The sequence below is a fragment of the Marmota monax genome, unplaced genomic scaffold (genome assembly GCF_021218885.2).
Source record: "Marmota monax isolate L192 unplaced genomic scaffold, Marmota_monax_Labrador192_F-V1.1 WCK01_AAM20220418_F8-fsc00040, whole genome shotgun sequence".
NCBI classification, from domain to species: domain Eukaryota; kingdom Metazoa; phylum Chordata; class Mammalia; order Rodentia; family Sciuridae; genus Marmota; species Marmota monax.
Genome location: NW_026692782.1, coordinates 11,553,421 through 11,573,725, shown reverse-complemented (window position 1 = coordinate 11,573,725; position 20,305 = coordinate 11,553,421). Strand labels below are relative to the sequence as shown.

Genomic DNA, 20,305 nt, shown 5'->3' with positions numbered 1-20,305 from the left:
TGAAGATCAGTCACAAAGAGCAAAGATAGGGGTGTGTGTGTGTGTTTGAGGGGAGCAAGAAAGCAACATGGTATGCTGTAAAGCAACTGAAAGGCATAGAAAAAAACTAAGCTGAGGGATAGCTGCAAGTCACCTTAAATCCGATTCCAGTGACAGGTATCATAAACTCAATCCCCAGGGGAGATGAACACACAGGGCCTGATTATGCCACAGGGGTGGGTCACTTGCTTTCACACCTGTGGGCAACAATAATCTCTCTTTGAAAAACTCTGCTTCATACCCTTTTACTTAATCTTTCTCAGTTGCTCCCAAAAAGTAACTCCCTACTTAAGAAATCTGCAATGACTTCATTCATTTTCTCACCTCTGGTGCCAGAAATGGGAGCCACTTTGTAACCACAGCTTCCAGGTACAAATGCTGCTTCTGCATATTTCTACAGCTATGTTGGCTTGGGAGACTCTTTATTATGGGAGCACTGGGGATTAAACCTGGGACCACACACATGCTAAGCACATACTCTACCACTGAGTTACACTGAGCTACACACCTAGCCCTATTTATTTTGAGACAGTGTCTCCTTAAATTGCTTAGGGCCTCCAACTTATGATCCTCTTGCCTCAGCCTCCCAAGTTGCTGGCATTACAGGTATGTGCCACTGTGCTTGACTCCTTGGGAGGCTGTTAATGGCTCCCCTACATCTACTGACTCTGCCTGCCTCTGCACAGTACTTCCATCATTTGCTCTACAAAGACAGGAAGGCAATTTCCACCTGGTACTTGGAAACTTGCTTCTTGATATCAGGATAAAAGAAAAAAGGAAAACCTATTCTACAAGATTGGAGAAAGAGAAAACACCAACACAAAAATTCCACTTCTGTCTCTGCTCATTCTGCGAGAGTCATGACTGAGCTGTGAAGTCTTATTTCTCCTATCAGCCTATGCCCAGGCTGTGGTCACAGGAAAAACAGGTTCTCACACAGCTGGATGGCCGGTTCATGGTGCAGAATCTGTCCTGAGAGGAAAGCCAGCTTGTGGGCATACTTGCAAGGAGCTGGAACTCTAATGGTACCAGGCCAATTCCAGTACATGTGGCACAGTTTGAAAGTCAACCTGGAGGCCAAAAAGAAAATGTGATCTTTATCACTCTCTGCTTCCAATTCAGGGTGTGATCACACGCTCACGGGGATATGACACACAGTGCCCTCGCCAGCAAACTGGGGAACCCAGGAATACACAAAGCAGCATTTGGGATCATTATTCTTCCATTTAATTGTTTCTACTTCGATCATTTGTAAATCAGAGGATGGGTGAATCCCCTCATTTTCTTATTTTTATACTAAAACAAGAAAAACAACATGAAGAAAATGCCTTTCTTTGCCTACAAGAAAAGTCTGCAGTAGGATAAGGACCTCAGCGGCATGTTGAGGTGATATGAACTCAAGGACACTGGGTCTCACATCTGGTGGTGTCATAACCATGTGCAGCATTTCTTAAAACACAAATGCCGGCCAGGCACGGTGATGTACACCTACAGTCTCAGCTACTTGGAAAGCTGAGGCAGAAAGATTACTTGTGTCCAGGAGGTCAAGACCACCCTAAGCCAAACAGCAAGACATTGTCTCTTGAATAAATAAGAGTTCTTTAGAACGTTTGGGGCACTAGCTGACATCAGTTTTATTTATGTATTTATTTATTTTAAGATCTTCAAGTAATTTTGTAAAATCGGGATTACCAGTTACTTCTCAAAAGAATACCACTGTGGTCAAATTCAAGGGGTAGGTATACCTGGGGGCAGGCAGTGACCCCACCTAGCTAGCTGGTCAGAAGTTAGGGTGAGAAAGGAGTAAGTTATCACCTCTGCATATGATCAGGGCTCAGGTTCGCAGTGTTGAGAACACAGACATAATGCGTAGGAATGCCACAGCCCTGTCGTACATGGTGGGCGAGGAGGTAGAAATCCACCCTAGGAAGGAAAAAGCACCATTGAAGGACATGGTCAGATTTGGCTGCAGGAGCTGGAGAGGATCTTGGAAATCACTCTAGCTCCTCCATGTAGGCTTAGAAAGGAAAATGACAGGATCCAGGACACACAAGAATCAGATTAGTATTAGAATTTAGGTCTCCTGACTCATTGGGCTACTGCAGTGGTGGGAGACGCTCCCTTACTTGTGCGTGGAAGGGTTAGCCTTCTGGGTCTTAGGACAAGACTACATAGGCAGAATTCTGTATTTAACAGAATATTTAACTGTATTTAAAAGCTTTGTTGGTTTTCAATGTTTTTAAAACTTTTCTTCTTTTTATTTCTTTTTTCCTCCTGACACTGGAAATTGAACCCGGGGCATTCTACCACCGGGCTTCATCCCCAGACCTTTTTATTTTTTATTTTGAGACAAGGACTCACTAGTTGCTGAAATTACAGGCCTGTGCCACCATGTCTAGCTTAAAGCTTTATTTTTTTCAACAGTAGAATCTAGTTGAACATGGTGATGCACATGTGTAATCACAGCAACTCAGGAGGCTGAGGCAGGAATATGCAAGTTCAAGGCCAGCCTCAGCAATTTAGTGAGCAACTTTAGTGAGATCCTGTCTCAAAAAATAAGTAGAGCTGGTGATGCAGCTCAGTGGTAAAGCGCCTCGGTTCAATCCTCAGCACCAAAATAAAAAAAAAATTTTTTAAAAAGGAAAAAAGAAAGAAAGAAAGAAAAAGAGAACCTGTGGATTCCATTCCAATCTCTCTGGCATCCTCCACATCCCAATACCCAGGAAACAGGTAACTTCTCCAACCTATTCTTCCTCCAATACTGTCTTTTTTTTGCTCACTTACCACTCACAGCTTGTTATTGTATGATCTACCACAGTTCCAGGGGAGGGTGTCACAAAGTGCTCAGTAGCAGCCAGGTACAGATTGGTACTGATTTTCTTCTGAACTACAAACACCACCATCTTGGGCTGGTAATTCTCAAAAGCCTCAAAACACTTCTGCAGCTGAGGAATCTCATAGTTGGCAACCGTCTTCAGCTGGCCATCAGACACTCCATCACGGTACACCACAATCTTCTCTGGTAGACAGTGGTTCACCTGAAATGACACCCAAATGAGGTAACTCGTGGGGCCCTCGGGCAAAGGACCACAGTGAGAGAGACTTATTCAAATCCCAACCTGGAGACCTGGCAGTGGATCCCTTTGGCAGCTGACTCCAAAGTTACCATGTCTGACAGGCATGTAAAAAAGCTTCTAATCATTTCTAGACTTTCTCAGAGTAGTAAAACAGACCTGGAACAGCATGGGTATTATAAAATATGAAAGCCAAATAGGCAAGTTATGAGTCACATGTACACAGCTTATCTTCAAACAGACGGAACAAAGTTAAAGGGAACAGTAGGAAAATTATGGGCCGAATCAGTCTTCCTTCTACTTGGATTTATCACTAATAACTGTGTAGGCAAAGAACATGGTGAAGTGCTAGAAAAGTTCTAACAAAGGAACACACAAGCCACAGATCCACCATCCTCAGATTCCAACATACTGGCACCATCCAAAGTTGTGGAGAAATGAAAGGTTCTTTAACTAAATATTATCCTACAATCTGGCATAATGTGAAATGTTTTTATTATAACTAAATAAATTATCTGCTGTCTTGAATAAGTTTGAAGAATAATTGCTTTCCCATTTGGGGAACATAATCATGTTCTAGTTGTGTTCAATTTCAATAGTTCAGGGGTTGTGGCTCAGCGGTAGAGCGCTCACCTAGAATGTGCAAGGCCCTGGGTTCGATCCTCAGCACCACATAAAAAAATAAAATAAAATAAAGGTATTGTGTCCAACTACAACTAAAAAATAAATATTAAAAAAAAAGCTTAGTTCAATTTTAAGAAGTCCCCTTAAGAGTGCTTTGGTTTAATTCAGGTTTTTATGTTTTGTCGCTGTTGTTTGGTACTGAGGAATGAACACAGGGATGCTTTACCACAGAACTACAGCTCTTATCCTTTAGTTTTTGAGACAGGTTCTTACCAAGTTGCTGAGGCTAGCCTTAAACTTGGGATTCTCCTGCCTCAATCTCCCAAGTAGCTGGGATTACAGGGGTATGCTAACCACACCTGGCCTTGGTTTAATTCAGTTTTGATTCTGGTTGAGTGAGTTCATACTAATTTTTTTGTTGTTGTTCACAATTCCCTTCAAAAAACTAAATTATGAATTAAGTTTAAATATTAATTACATATGCATGCACTATTATTTATAGGTTATCCTACGTGAAAATTTTATTTCAAAGAACCTTTCCTAAAAATAATCACCTATAATCTTTTTTTAAGCTCAGAGGTTGAAATATTTTATAAATGTCCCTTTTTCTGAGAAACCTCAAGTACTCCAAAATTTACAAACATGTAATCCATCTTCACAGTCACTGGAATTACTGCCTCAGTTTGTGGTACTTATTTCTTCTTTTGGTAACAGAACTTCAGTTCCCGCCTGACCTCAGCACTGCCAAAATTGGGGGCCAGACAATTTTTCATTGTGGGGGCCGAGCTGTGCTCTGAAGCATCAGGGTTCAGCAGCATGCTGGGTCTCTGCCCACTGGATGCCAACAGCATTCTCTCCTAGTTATGACCAAAAGTGTCTCTAGGCTGCCCACTGGGAGGACAAAACCATCCCCAGTTGACAGCCACCACATTAACCACAGGACATGCAGATGGCTCAAGCCACACCAACAGAAATTCCTCCCTTGTGCTCAGTCTTGAGCAGATTGAAGAGAATGAAGATAACCTGGAGTTTGTTCCCTCAGGGGCACCGTCTCGTCAGGCCCCTGCTTCTGAAGCCCAGCTCCAGTCCATTTTCCAATCTGGGGCGCAACCATCTCAATCTCACCAACTCCCCTGATAAGCTGTATTAAGAGGTGACTCAGGAACTTATTTGGAAGAAACTTCATTTTACAGATAAGCAAACAGGACACTGGATTTGGGGTCAGGAGATCCGAGACTGAGTTTGATTTTACTGCCCCTTGGCTATGCCCTGAGGACTCAATCTCCTCAGTTGAAATATGGAGAAAACAATCATTTTACCTTCTCATCAGGATTAGGAGGAATAAATTAAAATTATACACATATTTATAATATATTACTCTACATAAATATACATTTAAAATATATAAACACATGAATACTTGTGTATCTCCATCTTTTGTGTGTGTGTGCACGCGCACTGTACTGGGGACTGACCTGGTGGGGAACTCTACCATTGAGCTACATCCCCAGTGATTTTAATTTTTTATTTTAAGACAGAGTCTTTAAAAAAGGGCTGGAATGTTTCTCAGTGGTTGAATGCCCCTGGAGTTTCAAAAAAAAAAAAAAAAAGACAGGATCTTGCTAAGTTGCTGAGGGTGTAAGTCACCCATGCTGGCCTCAACCTTACAATCTTTCTGCCTAAGCCTCCCAAGTTGCTGGGATTACAAATGTGCACCACCACATTCAGTTGTTTTTTATTTTTCAAGACAGGGTCTCACTAAGTTGCCAAGGCTGGCCTCAACTTTCCATCCTCCTGCTTGTCTCCTGAATAGCAGGGATTATAGGGCATGTACTACCATGCCTGGCTAGTTTATTGATAATTTTAAATAACTTCTAATATGGTAACTATTTCCAGATATATTCCCATGTGAACGAAAACTTTTTGAGGCCCACAGTAATACTTAAGAATGTAAAGACTAAAAATTTTGAGAACTGCTAGACTTAGAGATACAAATTTAAATCTGATACTAAATGTCACATCTGGCTTAAGACTGCCTGGAAGGCTTCAAGTGGTAGACCAAGAACTGAAAAACCCTCAATTCAGGACAGTTGGAAAAGCTGGACAAAATGTAACCACCTCGAGAGGAAGCCTTCAAAGCCACCAGCAGCAGAGGCTTCCTTCAAAGCCACCAGCAGCAGAGGAGGGATGACAGGGGCCCAGCCAGCACTGGAAGCTGTTTCCCTGTTTACGGGTTCCACCAGGACAACAATAAGGCTGCATGGTTGAGGAGTGCTTTTTATTCTGAACAGCATTATTGAAATGTAATTTTTATTTTTATTTTGGTACTGGGGATTGAACTCAGGGGCACTCAACCACTGAGCCATATTCCCAGCCCTATTTTGTATTTTATTTAGAGACAGGGTCTGAGTTGCTTAGTATCTCACTTTTGCTGAGGCTGGCTTTGAACTTGTGATCCTCCTGTCTCAGCCTCCCTAGCTGCTGGGATTATAGGTGTGCACCACCACACCTAGCTCTTGAAATATAATTTGATATATCATAAAACCCACCCCATTAAAGTATAAGAAGATTTATGTTTTCAGAATTTTGAAACCATCACCACTAATTTTATTTATTTGGTACTGGAAATTGAAACCACAGGTGCTTTACCAGTGAGCTACATCCCCAGGGATGACAGTGAGACAGGGTCTCACTAAGTTGTGTAGGGCTTTACTAGGTTGCTGCAACTGGTCTTCAACTCATGATCCTCCTGCCTCAGCCTCCCAAGTCACTGGGATTACAGGTGTGCACCACCACACTTGGCCCATTACCACTAATTTTAGAATTTATCTATCACCCCAAAAGGAAATCCATAACACTTGCAGTCACTTCCCAAACATGCTCCCCACAATTCCTGGAACCCAGTAATTAACTTTTTTTTTTTTTGGTATCAATGTTTGAACCCAGCGGCACTTAACCACTGAGCCATGTCCCCAGCCCTTTTTTTATAGTTTATTTAGACACAGGGTCTTGCTGAGTTTTTCAGGGCCTAAGTTTCTGAGGCTGGATTTGAACTCATGATCCTCCTGCCTCAGCCTCCAGAGCCACTGGGATTACAGGCGTGTGCCCAAGTGACTGGCTTCACTAATGAACTTTGTATGGATTGACCTGTACCGAACAAATAAAATCATAAAATATGTGGTCTTTGGTGTCTAAATAATTTCACTCAGCTTAATGCTTTTATCGTTCTTTCATACTACAGCTTGTTCCAGTCCTTCATTCCTTTGTATTGAAGAATAATATTCTATTGCAATAAAAAGTAGACACACATCCCGTTTGTCATTGATTCACGGACGTTTATTTGGATTGTTTCTATCTTTGACTACTATGAACAATGCTGCTATGAACATTTGTTCTACTGTTGTTTTTGTTTTTGTTATTTTGAGACAGGGTCTTGCTAAGTTACTGAGGCTGGCCTCAACCTCACAATCCTCTTACCTCAATCTCCCAAGTAGCTGGGGCAATGTGTGCATACCACACCCAGCTTTTGCTGTGAACATCTGCTTACAAGGTTGTGTGTGGACTTGTTTTCCATTCTCTTGGGTATGTTCCTAGAAATGCTAGGTCATATGGTAAATCTGTTTGACTTTCTAAATAACTGCCAAACTGTTTTCCAAAGTAGCTGCATCATCGTATAACCAATGTGATTCTGCAACCTGTACACTTGGAAAAATGAGAAATTATCTCTCATTTGATTCAAATGTATGATATGTCAAGATCATTGTATTGTCATGAGCAACAAATAAAAATAAAAGTAGCTGCATCAGTTTATAGTCTCAATGGCAATATACGAAGGTTCCAGTTTCTCCACATTCTCAATAACACTTTTATTGCCCATCTTTTTTTTAAAAAGTTATTCAGTGCATATGAAGATATCTTTCTGTCTGCAGTCTTTAAAGTAAGAGGCTACTTTTAAAGCAGTTTTTAAATGTATAAAATAAGAACTGAGGTAATAGTACGATTTCCCATGTACCCTCCTTCTACATCCAACTCCATTTTTAAAAAATTTTTATTTAGTTGTAGATGGATATAATACCTTTATTTTATTTTTATGTGGAGCTGAGGATCAGACCCAGTGCTCCCCACATGCGAGGCAAGCTCACTGCCACTGAGCTACAACCCCAGCCTCCTCCAACTCCATTTTCTCTATCATCAATACTGCATTAAAGTGATATGTTTATTACAACTGATGGACAAATATTGATACATTAGTAATGACTCAAGTCTAAAGTTTACATCAAGGTTCTTCTGTGTTGTACTTTCCTATGGGTTTGGAAAATGTATAATGTCATGTATCCACCATTATAGTAACATATAGAATACTTCCACAGCCTAAATATCTCCTGTGCTTTACCTATGTCTAACTGTATACACCTCCCAAATCTCTGATCTTCTTATGGTCTCCATAATCACATTTTTCCAAAATATCCTATGTTGGAATCATACAGTACACAATCTTTTCAGATTGGTTTCTTTCTCTTAGTAATATGCATTTAAAGTGGTTCTGTCTTTTTTTTGGGGGGGGGGGCGGGGAGAGGGAGAGGTACTCTGGGGATTGAACCCAGGAGCTCACACAGGCTAGGCAACCACTCTACCATGGAAGTACATTCCCAGCCCTTCTAAAACTTTGATACAGAGTCTACACTAAATCTCCCAAGATGGCTTTGCCCTCCCAAATAGCTAAGATTGCAGGTTTATGCCACCGCTCCCTGCAAGGTGGTTCGGTCTTCTCATGGCATGGTAGCTTATTTCTTTTTAGAACTGAATACCTTTCATTGTCTGGATGTACCATTTTATTTACCTGTTCACCAACTGAAGGACATCTTGGTTGCTTCCAAGCTTCATGTGCAGGTTTTGTGTGGACATTAATTTTCAATTCATTTGGGAAAATATTAGAATATGATTACTGGATAGTATGGCCAGATGTGTTTAGTTTTGTAATTAACTATCAAACTGTTTTCAAAGTGGCTGTACCATTTTACATTCCCATTAGCAATGAGTGGTTCTACATCCCATCAGCATTTGGAGTTACAAGTATTTTGAACTTCTAATAGGTGTGCAGTGACACATCATCAGTTTTAATGCGTGAAACTCTAAGAGCATAAAATGGTGGGAATTTTTTCATATGCTTATTTGCCATCAGTTGGAATTCTGTAACAAGATGCCTGAACAGTCTTTTGTCAATTTTTCAGCAGGGTTGTTCATTTCCTTGAGTTTTAAGAGTTCTTTGTACATTTTGGTCCTTTACAAGATATGTATTCTGCACATATTCTTTTCCAGTCTGCAGCTTATCTTTCCATTCTTTTAATAATGTCTTTCCTAGAGCCTTTTTTTCACCCCCTTGTGGTTCAAGGGATTGAACTCAGAAGCATACTCCCACTGAACTACACTCCAGCCTTTTTTTTTTTTTTTTAGATCCTGAGACAGGGGTCTTGTTAAATTGTCCAGGCTGGCCTTGAACTTGTGATCCTCCTGCCTCAGCCTCCCAAGTAGCTGGAATTACAGGCATGCACCCCCATACCCTGCCCAGAGTCAAAAGTTTTAATTAAATCTACCTTATCGATTTTTTTCTTTCATGGACTGTTTTTGGTGACTAAAAAGTAATCACCAAATCCGAGGTCATCTGGATTTTCTGTTATCTTCCAGAAATTTTCTGGTTTTGCATGTAAAATGTAGGTTTTTGCTCCATTTTGATTTAACTTTTTGTGGAAGGTCTAAAGACTGTATGTTGATTTTTTTTTTTGCATGTGAATTGCCCATAGTTGTTCCAGCACCATTTGTTGAAAAGGCTGTTCTTTCACTGAATTGCTATTTTTCCCTTAAAGATCCACTTGACTTATTTGCATGGGTCTATTTCTGGGCTATTCATTTCCCTTGACCTGTATGTCTTTTCCCTCATCAATACCATACCATATGGGGGCTGAGGTTGTGGCTTAGTGGTAAAGTACTTGCCTAGCATGTGTGAGACACTGGGTTCAATCCTCAGTACCACATAAAAATAAATAAATAAAGGTATTGTGTTCATCTAATACACACACACATACATATATCATACAATTTTGATTGCTATAGCTTTATAGTTAAGTCTTCAAGTTGGGTAGTATTAGCCCTCAGTTTTGTTTTTCAGTAATGTGTCAGTTGTCCCACATTTCCTGTTTCTTCATGAAAACCTTAGAATGGGTTTGTTGATATCCACAAAATAACCTGCTGGGATTTTGATTCACTGCAGTAAATCTATTGATCAAAATTGGGAGAAACTGACATCATAATAATAGCAAGTTTTCCTGTCAATGAACATGGAGTTCTCTCTCAATTTGATTATTCTTTTAATGTTTTTCATCATAATTTAGTAGTTTTTCAAATGTAGATATGAGTGTTCCATTTTTTTTGTGCTAATATAAATGTTTTTCAAATTCTAATTCTTCATTGCTGGGACAGAGAGAAGTGGCTTTCTTTCTTCTTCTTTTTTTCCTTTAACAAAGCAATTGACTATTACATATTAACCTTGTACAACCTTGCAGTTCCCATTGTTAGTTCCAGCAGGGTTTGTTTGGTTTGGTTTTATTGCTTTTTAATTACTTGGGATTTTCTCCAGAAATGTATTAGTCCATTTTCTATTGCTAATAACTGAATACCACAGACTGGATGACTTCAAGTGAAAAGAAGCATGCTATGGCTCATAGTTCTGGAGTTCCAAGGTTGCAGGGCCACACCTGGCGGTATTCTTTCTGGAAGAATGCCAAGATGGTACAGGGCATTGTGTGGCAAGAGATGGAAAGTGCACTGTGTCTCCCGGTCTCTTCTTCTCACAGAGCTACCAGGACTGATTCAAGAGGGCTCCTTCGTGACATTAGCTCATCTTCATCCCTTCCATGGGCCAGGCCTCCAAACACCAATTCAGATATTTCACACTGTAGGTACCTCATAATGGGGACTAAACTGCAATACACGAAGCCTTGGGGGACACATTCAAACCACAGCAACAGATAATCATGCAAATGAAGATCATTTTCTCTCCTCCTTCCTAATCTGTACACTTTTAATTTCCTTTTCTTACTGCAATAGTTAGGACTTCCAACGTGAAGCCAAACACAAGTGCTGAAAGGGGTGCATCTTTGTCTTATTCCTTATGTTAGAGGGAAAACATCTACTTTTTCACAGCTAAGTCTGATTTAGCTGTCAGTTTTGTTATTATTTTCGGTAGAAGTTCCCCTCTGAATCAGCCTTGTAGAAATGGAATAAAAACCCACTTGGCTATTGTATTTGTTTCCTGTGGCTGCTGTAACCAAGTACCACAAACTGGGTGGCTCAAAACAACAGAAAATTATTCCCTTATAGTTCTGAATATTAGAAGTGCACAATGAAGACATGAGTGGGGCCATGCTTCCTCTGAAGGTTCTAGGGAAGAATTCTTCCTTGATTCTTATAGCTCCTGCTGGTTACTGCCTAACCCTGGTGTTTCTGGCTTGTAGTTATATCACTCCAATTTCTGCCTTCACCTTCACATCATCTTCTCCTCCATTGGTCTGCAGCTTCACAAAGTATTCTCCCTGCGTATGTGTCCAAATTCCCCTCTTTCTGGAAAACACCAGTCCCAAGAGTAGGGCCCATTCTTATCCAGTCCAATCTTTGCAAAAGCCCTACTTCCAAATAAGGGCACATTCACAGATTCCAGGGAACATGAATTTGGAGGGGCATTATTCAACTCACTATGGTCATAGTATATACTTCTTTTTGTATTGCTAAAATAACATTGTTATTCTGTCAAGGATTTTTGCACATATGCTTGTGAGAAATACCCATCTGAGGTTTTCTTTCCTGTGTCTTTACCTGGTTTTAGTGTGATGTGGAATGTCACAGATTTTGTTTTCCATTTCCATAATAATTAAGGATATTTAGCTTTTTTTTCATGTGCTTACTGTCTAGTTGCATATGCTCTTTAGGGAAATATCTATTTTAATGTTTATTCGTTTTTAAATTGGGTTATCTTTCTCTTGAGCTGTAAGAATTCTTTTTGTATTCTGGAACTAGACCCTCATTAATTTTATCAGAGGAATAATTTATTCTGTTCTATGGATTGTCTTTTCACTTTCTCAGTAGTATCCCTTGAAGCATAAGTTTGTTTTCCCCCTTCCGTGCTGGGATTTGAATGCAGGGCCTCACACATTAGATACTCTACACTGAGCTGGAAGGTTTTCAATTAGGAGGTTTGTTTTGTTTGATATGGCATCTCACAATGTTGCCCAGGCAGTCCTTGGATTCCTGTGCTCAAGGGATCCTCCTGACTCAGCCTGCCAAGTAGGTGGGTTTATAGGCACCAGCCACAGTACCTGGCAAAAGTATTTAATTTTGGTGAAGTCCAATTTATCTATTTTGGGGGGCGGATACAGGGATTGAGCTCAGGGGCACTCAACCACTGAGCCACATCCCCAGCCCTATTTTGTATTTTATTTAGAGACAGGGTCTCACTGAGTTACTTAGTGCCTCGCTATTGCTTAGGCTGGCTTTGAACCCACGATCCTCCTGTCTCAGCCTCCTGAGCCTCTGGGATTACAGACGTGCACCATCATGACCAGCCCAATTTATCTATTTTTAATTCATCTACAGACTCAAATTCTGGAAGTATTGCATTTATAACAATATTAAATGCTCTAATCCATGAAAATGAGATGTCTTTCCTTTTATTTATATTTTTCAACAATACTTCTACAAGTCAGGATCACTGGCACACATCTGTAGTCCCAGCTACATGGGAGGCTGAAGCAGAAGGATCACTTGAGCCCATAAGTTTGAGGCAATCCTGGGCAACACAGAAATACCACATCTTTAAAATAATTTTTCTGTGGTTTTCAGTATTTGTCTTGTACTTCTTTCCTTTTCTTCCTAGATATTCTTTTTATGGTATTGCAAATGAAATTATTTCCTTAATTTTTGGATTTGATCACTGCTATTATAAAAAATACAATTTATTTTATAAAAATCTTACATCCTCTGTAAATACATTTTTAATAAAAACTTTATTAAAAAATATCTTGCATCCTCAGCCCTGCCGAGGTTGTGTTCTACTAATGTAGCCTCTTGGGCTCTATTTTGGTTATTGTTTCCATAGTATATTTTGTACTGCCCTTTTATTTTCAACCTCCTTACACTTTTGAAATTAAAATGTGGCTCTTGCAGGTAGCATACCTAAACATTTTAAATTTTTTTTATTTTGCAGTTCTGGGGATTGAACCAAGGGCTTCAAGCATGCTAGGCAAGTGCTCTACCACTGAGCTAAATCCCCAGCCCTCTACGTTTTTCATTTACTCCGTTCTATTACTCTCTACCTTTTGAGTGGTGTTGGGTCTACTGACATGTGATGTCATTTTTTTTTTTTTTTTTGGTACCAAGTATTGAATTTGTGATCGTCCTCCTCATTATAAATCGTATAATGGGTTCAAATTTGTGATCGATGCTTACTTGCTGAGCCATATTCCCAGCTCTTTATTATAATTTATTTCGAGATAGGGTCTTGCTAAATTGCTGAGGCTGGCTTTAAACTTGCAATCCTCCTGCCTAGCCTCCTGAACTGCTGGGATTACAGGCATGAGCTACTGCACCTGGCTTGTAATGTAATTATTAAGGTGAGATTTATATCCGCTGTTTTATTTGTTTTCTATGTGCCTATATATATTTTCATTCTTCTACTCTTTCATAACTGCCTTATTTTGTATTAAATAGACATTTCTAGATACCATTATAATTCCCTTTTTTAATCTAGTTATATGAACTTTTATATAGTTTTTGGAGTTTCTTTCTCTCTCTCTCTCTCTCCTTTTTTTTTTTTAACTAGGGATTAAACCCAGGGGCCCTCAACCATTAAACCACATCTCTAGCCATTTTTATCATTTATTTTGAGAGAGGGTCTCAACTAAATTGCTTAGGGCCTTACTAAGTTGCCCGGGCTGGACTCAAACTTGCCATCCTCATGCCATAACCTCTCAAGTGGCTAAGATTATAGGCATGCACCACCACACCAGCCCTTGGAGTTATTTTCTTTTTTTTTTTTTTTATTTATTTTTAATTTTCGGCGGACACAACATCTTTGTTTGTATGTGGTGCTGAGGATCGAACCCGGGCCGCACGCATGCCAGGCAAGCGCGCTACCGCTTGAGCCACATCCCCAGCCCCTGGAGTTATTTTCTTAATGGTTTCCCTGGAGATTAAAATTTTAACATAAGGTTAAACATCTCATTCATACCGAGTACAGTGGCACATACCTGTAATCGCAGCGACTTGGGAGGCAGGAGGATCACCAAGTTCAAAGCCAGTCTCAGCAACTTGGCAAGGCCCTAAGCAATTTAGGGAGACCCTGTCTCTAAATAAAATGTTAAAAAGGGCTGGGGATGGGGCTCAGTGGTTAAACATCTCTGGTTTCAATCCCTAGTACCAAAAATAAACAAACAAATAAACACCTTGTTCACTTGATAATTAACAAAATTAATTTCAGTAATTTCCACATCCTTTGTCTTTACTGTTGTACAAATGACATCATTATGCATTATGTGCACATTCTACCAGATTTATAGTTATTGCTTTATGCAGTTTTCTCTTAGAAGAAAAGTTACTAACAAAAATACTTTTTTGGCTTTCTTTTAAATTTACCTATGCGGTCACCTCTTCCGGTAGCACTTATTTCTTCATATGGATCCAAGTTACTGTCTAGTGTCATTTCATTACAGAGTCATTTCATTGAAGGACTCTCTTTAGTATTTCTTGGAGGACAAGTCTAATAATAAAAATTTCTTCCAGGGGCTGGGGTTGTGGCTCAGTGGTAGAGTGCTTGCCGAGCATGTGTGAGGCACTGGGTCTGATCCTCAGCACCACATAAAAATAAATAAAATAAAGGCCCACTGACAACTAAAAATAAAAATTAAAAAACAATCTTCCAGATTTTATGTGGGGAAATCTTAATTTTTCTTTTTTTGAAGACATTTTTAAAATTTGTCTCCAAATTGTGATTCTCCTGCTTTAGCCTCCCAAATTGCTTCGATTACAGGTTGTATACCATGGCTCCCAGGAGTGTTTCTTTTTAAAAACTGAGTGCCAAAGCAACCTACCTCCTACCCCCGGAGTCCTCCCAGGTACTGGAGACTGAACCCAAAGGCACTCTACCACTGAGCTACATCCCCAGCCCTTTTTATTTTTTCATTTCAAGATAGGGTCTCACTAAGTTGCTGAGGCTAGTCTTGATCTTGTGACACTCCTACCTCAGCCTCCAAATGATGAAGCAATGTCTTCAAAATTCTAAAGAAATTAATTGCCAAACCCAGAAATCTACATATTAATTGTCAATCAAGTATGTGGGTAAAATAAAAATATTTTTAGGCATCTAACTCTCAAAATGTTGTGAGTAAGCTACTGGAAGAGTCATTCAAAAACAATAAAATAAACAATGAAATAAGCCAAGAAAGATAAAGATATCTGGCCAGGCACAGTGGCACATGCTTGTAATCCCAGCTATTCAGGAGGCTGAGTCAGGAGGATCTCAAGTTTGAGGACAGCCTAAGCAACTTGGTGAGACCCTGTCTCAAAAATAAATAAATAAATAAATAAATAAGGCTGGGGATATACCTCAGTGGTAAAACACCCTGAGTTCAATCTCCACAAGGAAAAAAAAACAGACATTGAACACAGAAGAGAGACAAAAGTAAGTCCCCAGATGGTGATGAGAACTCAAAAGACCGATAAATAAACATGGAGTCAAGTACGTCCTATCTTTATTTATTTATTTATTTATTTTTGTGGTACTGGGGGTTGAATTCAGCGGCACTTTCCCATTGGGCCACATCTCCAGCTCTTTTAATTTTTATTTTGAAACAGGATCTTGCTATGTTGCTGAGGCAGGTTTTAACCTTGCAATTCATGTACGTCCTATCTTGCTATAACAAAATGAAGGATTCTAGGAAGAAGATCTCCATGAAAACAAGGGTATTAGATAGAGTATCAGGTGTGTTCAGAGTTAACAGGAAAAGTTTTAAATTGAGGAAAGAATAAATAATAAACATGAAGAAATTTGAAAAAGAAAAACAGGCAATCACTAATTCTAACAAAAACCCAAAATCAAAGAAAGGAATCATAGTCAAAATATATTATGTGATGGCTGTAATAATATCATGTACACTGAAAAACTACTTAACCAGGCTTGGTAATATAAGTAGATTGGGAAAGTTGAGGTAGAAGAAGGGAGCCATGTGCCAGTGCTGTAAGATTCCATTTTCTGTAGCAGAAAAACAATAGCTAATGTCTCAAACAGAAAAAAACAAAAATACTATTTAGGAGACAGGAGATACAGGCTAGATAAAAAATAACTAAGAAAGGTGAAAGTTGTTGCCAAGGGGTAGCAAGTGCCAATCATAATGGTGATGAAAATATGTAACAAGAGAACTACTTAAGAGGTGTTAGAACTTCTGGTGGCTACCATCGCTCTTAGGGGAAGACAAAACTGGGGAGTCTCTGCAGGTGGTCAGAACCTTAAAATCTAGGAGCAAATTTGTTTTGAGGCAGCTCAGCTGAGGAATCAGGAGAAACTCTGGGAGAGACAGGATCAAAATAGTTTCAATATAAAGATTTCTTCTGCTAGATACAGAATAGCAGGAAAATGGCAAAAGTAGACAAAAACTAAGATGATGATAAGGACTAGAGTCCAATGAAACATTATGATTCAGAGAATCCTGATATGACTATCTTTATTCTAGATTTAGAATAAACACTGATTAATTTCCTCTTTGACCTGGTTCAATGGGGTTTAATAAGTATTTCTTAAAGTTTATAATTCAAAAAAAGAAACAAAAATTAAAACAGTTATTTGACTTAGAACAGAGCTGTGTCACTAGAAATTCAATGTAATTCCCCTAGAAGAGTATCAGTTGTATGCAAGGCCCTGCAAAGGATAGAAAAGTAAGATACTATGGCAGATTGTTCTTTTCAGAAATAGTCACAGCAGTATCTCTAGTTGCACACATTCTTCCAGAACCTTGCCATCCCTCAAGTAAATGGTGGAATCTCTTTTCCTACCCTTGAACCTGGGCAGGACTTTGTAACTAACTCAGTGTGTAGAACCCAGCAGAAGTGCCGTGGTATGACTGCCACAGTTGAGGCAATAAAAAGCAGCATGACCCCTACCTGGTTCTCTCCATCTCATGAAATGTCAATGCTTTGAATCCACCTACCATACTGACAGGAAGGCAAATGGCCACATGGAAAGACCATATCACAAGACTCACATGGGAAAAAAACTGGAGCCCAGTGTTCCTGACCATGAATCTCATACATCCTTGTGGTATAGCAAGAAGCTTTAAGGTAACTTGTTACCTTGTTGTATGCCATGAAGTTCTAAGGTAATGTGTTACATAGCCATCAATAGCCAAATAATTCTTTAAAAAAAAAACATTCAAGAGTGGTAAGTAAGCACACAAATAACTAAAATAAGTTAGCAGGATGTGATAACTACTACACAAAATATAAACTAAGGGTATTGGAAGAGAAATATAAATCATTCTTGCTAAAAGATAAGAGCAGAGAGGGAGTGAGGGAAAATGGGAAAGGTTTGACAGGTAATCTTTGAGCGAGGTTCTCCAAGACAGAACTTTGAAGGAAAACAATAACAAGAAAAAGAAAGGTATAGTAGAACATGGTGACAAAGTAGCTTATTATATGGACCTTTGAGATAAAAATTCATCATCTAACATGTCAACAGTATCAAAATATTTGTGGGACACTGTAGGAAACATTCTAGAAAGAGACAAATTGGAGTTTGAGAAACTAACATCAATCACATGAAATAGTTAAACCTCTTGCTGTTTAACCTGTATGCAAAGGGCTAGCACCAACCCTAAGACTGAAAGGCACTTATCAGCACTTCCTTTGATGTACAGGCCAAGACAAAAATCAGTACCTTGCTTGCTCACTGTCCCAGACTCAATATCAGCTTAATGACAGCAATTTTCCATGGTTAGCATTCTAGGAGTTAGAATTCTAGGAGTAACATATAAGAAAGCTTTTGTCTTAAACCAAAATGAAAGAATCAGCACCTAATGATAGCCATAAAAAGCTGAGTAATTCATAAGCTGCTTTAATTGCTGAAATTTACCCCCAATTTCCCTGATAAGGGCATGAAAATTATGTCTGCAGGCATCAGGCTGACAACTAGGGAAATACTTATTACTTACCCAACCAAATTGAAGCTTTTGGCCCTTTGAGCTGAAAGGAAGAACTGTGAGCTGCTTGTTCCATCAACAAACAATGGTTCTTTTAGAAACTCACCTTTGATGTGGGATCTCTCCCTCTATATCAGACCTTCTGTTCAAGAGTTCAGAGAGGTAGTCCTTAAAAACCCAGAAACTTTAGGATTTCTGTTCTCCTCACCTCATAAAACTTCTTCAATGAGCCCACCAGGCACAGCTTCAGGCTGTCCACAATCTCCTGATGAGGCATCTGGAATACCACTCGAGAATACCACTTAGTGAGGGTGCTGGGCGGGTGCGTGGGCAGACAGAGGGAGAGACAAAGAGAGGGGACAGTGAACAGACACTCACATAGGAAGGCATGGTCTGCATGTCACACACAGGTTTCTCTCTGAATTAAATCAATAAAATATCTAGTAAATGTATTTATGCATTGAGAACATGGAGGATATGGGAAAATACATTTAAGCCACATATAACATCAAAAATATAAAATTCTGAGTATTTGCTACAAAACTGCTTCCAAGAGGAAAAAAAAAAAAAACCAACTACCTTATAGTCATCATAAATAAACAGTGACACAGCATACAATAAATTCTGTGTAGCAGCTCAAGAGAACTGGTTGAGATGTATTTGTTCTGATATAGGAAAATATCCAAAATATACATTTGAAGTGAAAAAAACACACTGAGAAATAATCTGCACAGTAATATCCTATTTGTACAAATTACAGACATATGTGTATATATCATATATATAAACAATCACATGCCACATAATATTATTTCAGTCAAAGACAAATTGCATATTTGACAGTGGGCTCATAAAATGACACTGCCTAGTGATGATGTGGACAATTTAATTTGTGTAAGTACACTCTATGTAAGTACACATATGACTGTATGTGTGTGTGGGGGTATACACACACACACATATGTGTATATCACATACATGTTAATGTATGTACAGAAGAGAATCTGAAAGCATATATACACCAAACCTTGGAGGTGGCTGGTAAAAGATAAACAATGAGGAAGTCTCACATTCTCAATTTCTGCAGATACTGGGAATAAGCATATAAACAAATACCACCTCATTTCTTGGGGGAGCCAACAAGACAAGGCACAGCCTACATGCTCACAGGAGGCTGGGCTGCAGTGGGCAGCAAGCCTGGTAAAGAGGCTGCATTAAACAAATGCCATAAGAAGACAGAGGAGGGAGGAGGTTAGAACTATTCATATTATAAATACGCAGGACTCCAAAACATGTGCTGGATTTACAACATCAGGCATCAAAATGAGATAACCAAATACAATAGAACCAGTAGTACTTACAGATTGATGCTTGCAACGAAGCCAACCACAGAACGCATGCCTCTGCTGGGGTCATGGTAAATATCCATCCCAATCACCATTAATTGTTTCTAATTTAGAAAACAAAAACAAAAAGCAAACCCAAAATCTAAGCAATCCATTGCTCCATCTTTAATTATTATCTGAACCCCAAAGAAACCTCTCTCTAGGTTTACTAATTAAAACAAATTCTGGGAAAGAAAGATAAAGACTCCCATCGATTTAACATGTTCTTGGGCTTTGCTCAATTCTTTCTTTATAAAGCCTCAGACTAGCAAAGGAGTGCAGCTATATTCTAGTGAACCATATTTAAGGACACTAAAAAGTGAATTTCATATAATTTTCGAGTATCATAAAATATTTATATTTTTTTCAGCATTTAAAAAATGTAAAAACCATTCTTAGCTCATGGACTGGTCAAAACAGACAGTGAACCATTTAGACTCCTGGTAGCACTGAGGGCAGAAAAGACAACCAGAGGAGAGCACTAGGAGAAGAGCTGGAGAGCACTCTTTGGAGAGTTGAACTGAGGGAAGACACCTCAGCAGCACTCACCAGAGGAATATCCACTCCCCACAGCTCGCCTCCCAATTTACAGTTAATCTGAAGTAAAATTTTCTGAGCCACACTGCGAAGCCTGGTGGGTTGACCAATGGTTCGGACATTGATGACCTACAGTGATAACAGATACGGGAAAGGCAGGACATTATCAAACTCTCAGAAAAATGAATCATTTCCAAGTAAACACAGTTGTTCCTTTGTTCCAGAACCCCGAGAGTGCCAAACTCCACAACGCACAAGCCCATCATATGCAATGGCACAGGATGTGTACCTAACCTGCACACATCCTCCCATGTACTGTAAATCACCTCTAGATGACTTACAATAATACAGTGTAATTGCCATGTAAATACAATATAATTGTCATGTGAATAGTTGTTTCAGCTTATTG

The 20,305-nt window shown here is 39.3% G+C and overlaps 1 protein-coding gene across 2 annotated transcripts in view; it reads right to left on the bottom strand.

Moving 5' to 3' along the window:
* Window positions 1-380: 380 nt before the first annotated feature.
* Piwil2 (piwi like RNA-mediated gene silencing 2) overlaps window positions 381-20,305 on the bottom strand; it is a 49,062-nt gene continuing 29,137 nt past the window's right edge. The window contains exons 17-22 of one of the 2 annotated variants that reach the window (XM_046447855.2): window positions 19,909-20,025; window positions 19,336-19,424; window positions 18,183-18,288; window positions 2,824-3,077; window positions 1,855-1,962; window positions 381-1,109 (exon numbers count right to left, since the gene is read on the bottom strand). In XM_046447855.2, the coding sequence (XP_046303811.1) occupies window positions 953-1,109; window positions 1,855-1,962; window positions 2,824-3,077; window positions 18,183-18,288; window positions 19,336-19,424; window positions 19,909-20,025 (831 nt within the window). In that variant the 3' untranslated portion in view covers window positions 381-952. The remainder of the gene's footprint in view (window positions 1,110-1,854; window positions 1,963-2,823; window positions 3,078-18,182; window positions 18,289-19,335; window positions 19,425-19,908; window positions 20,026-20,305) is intronic. The other variant, XM_058580431.1, reaches the window with a different exon arrangement.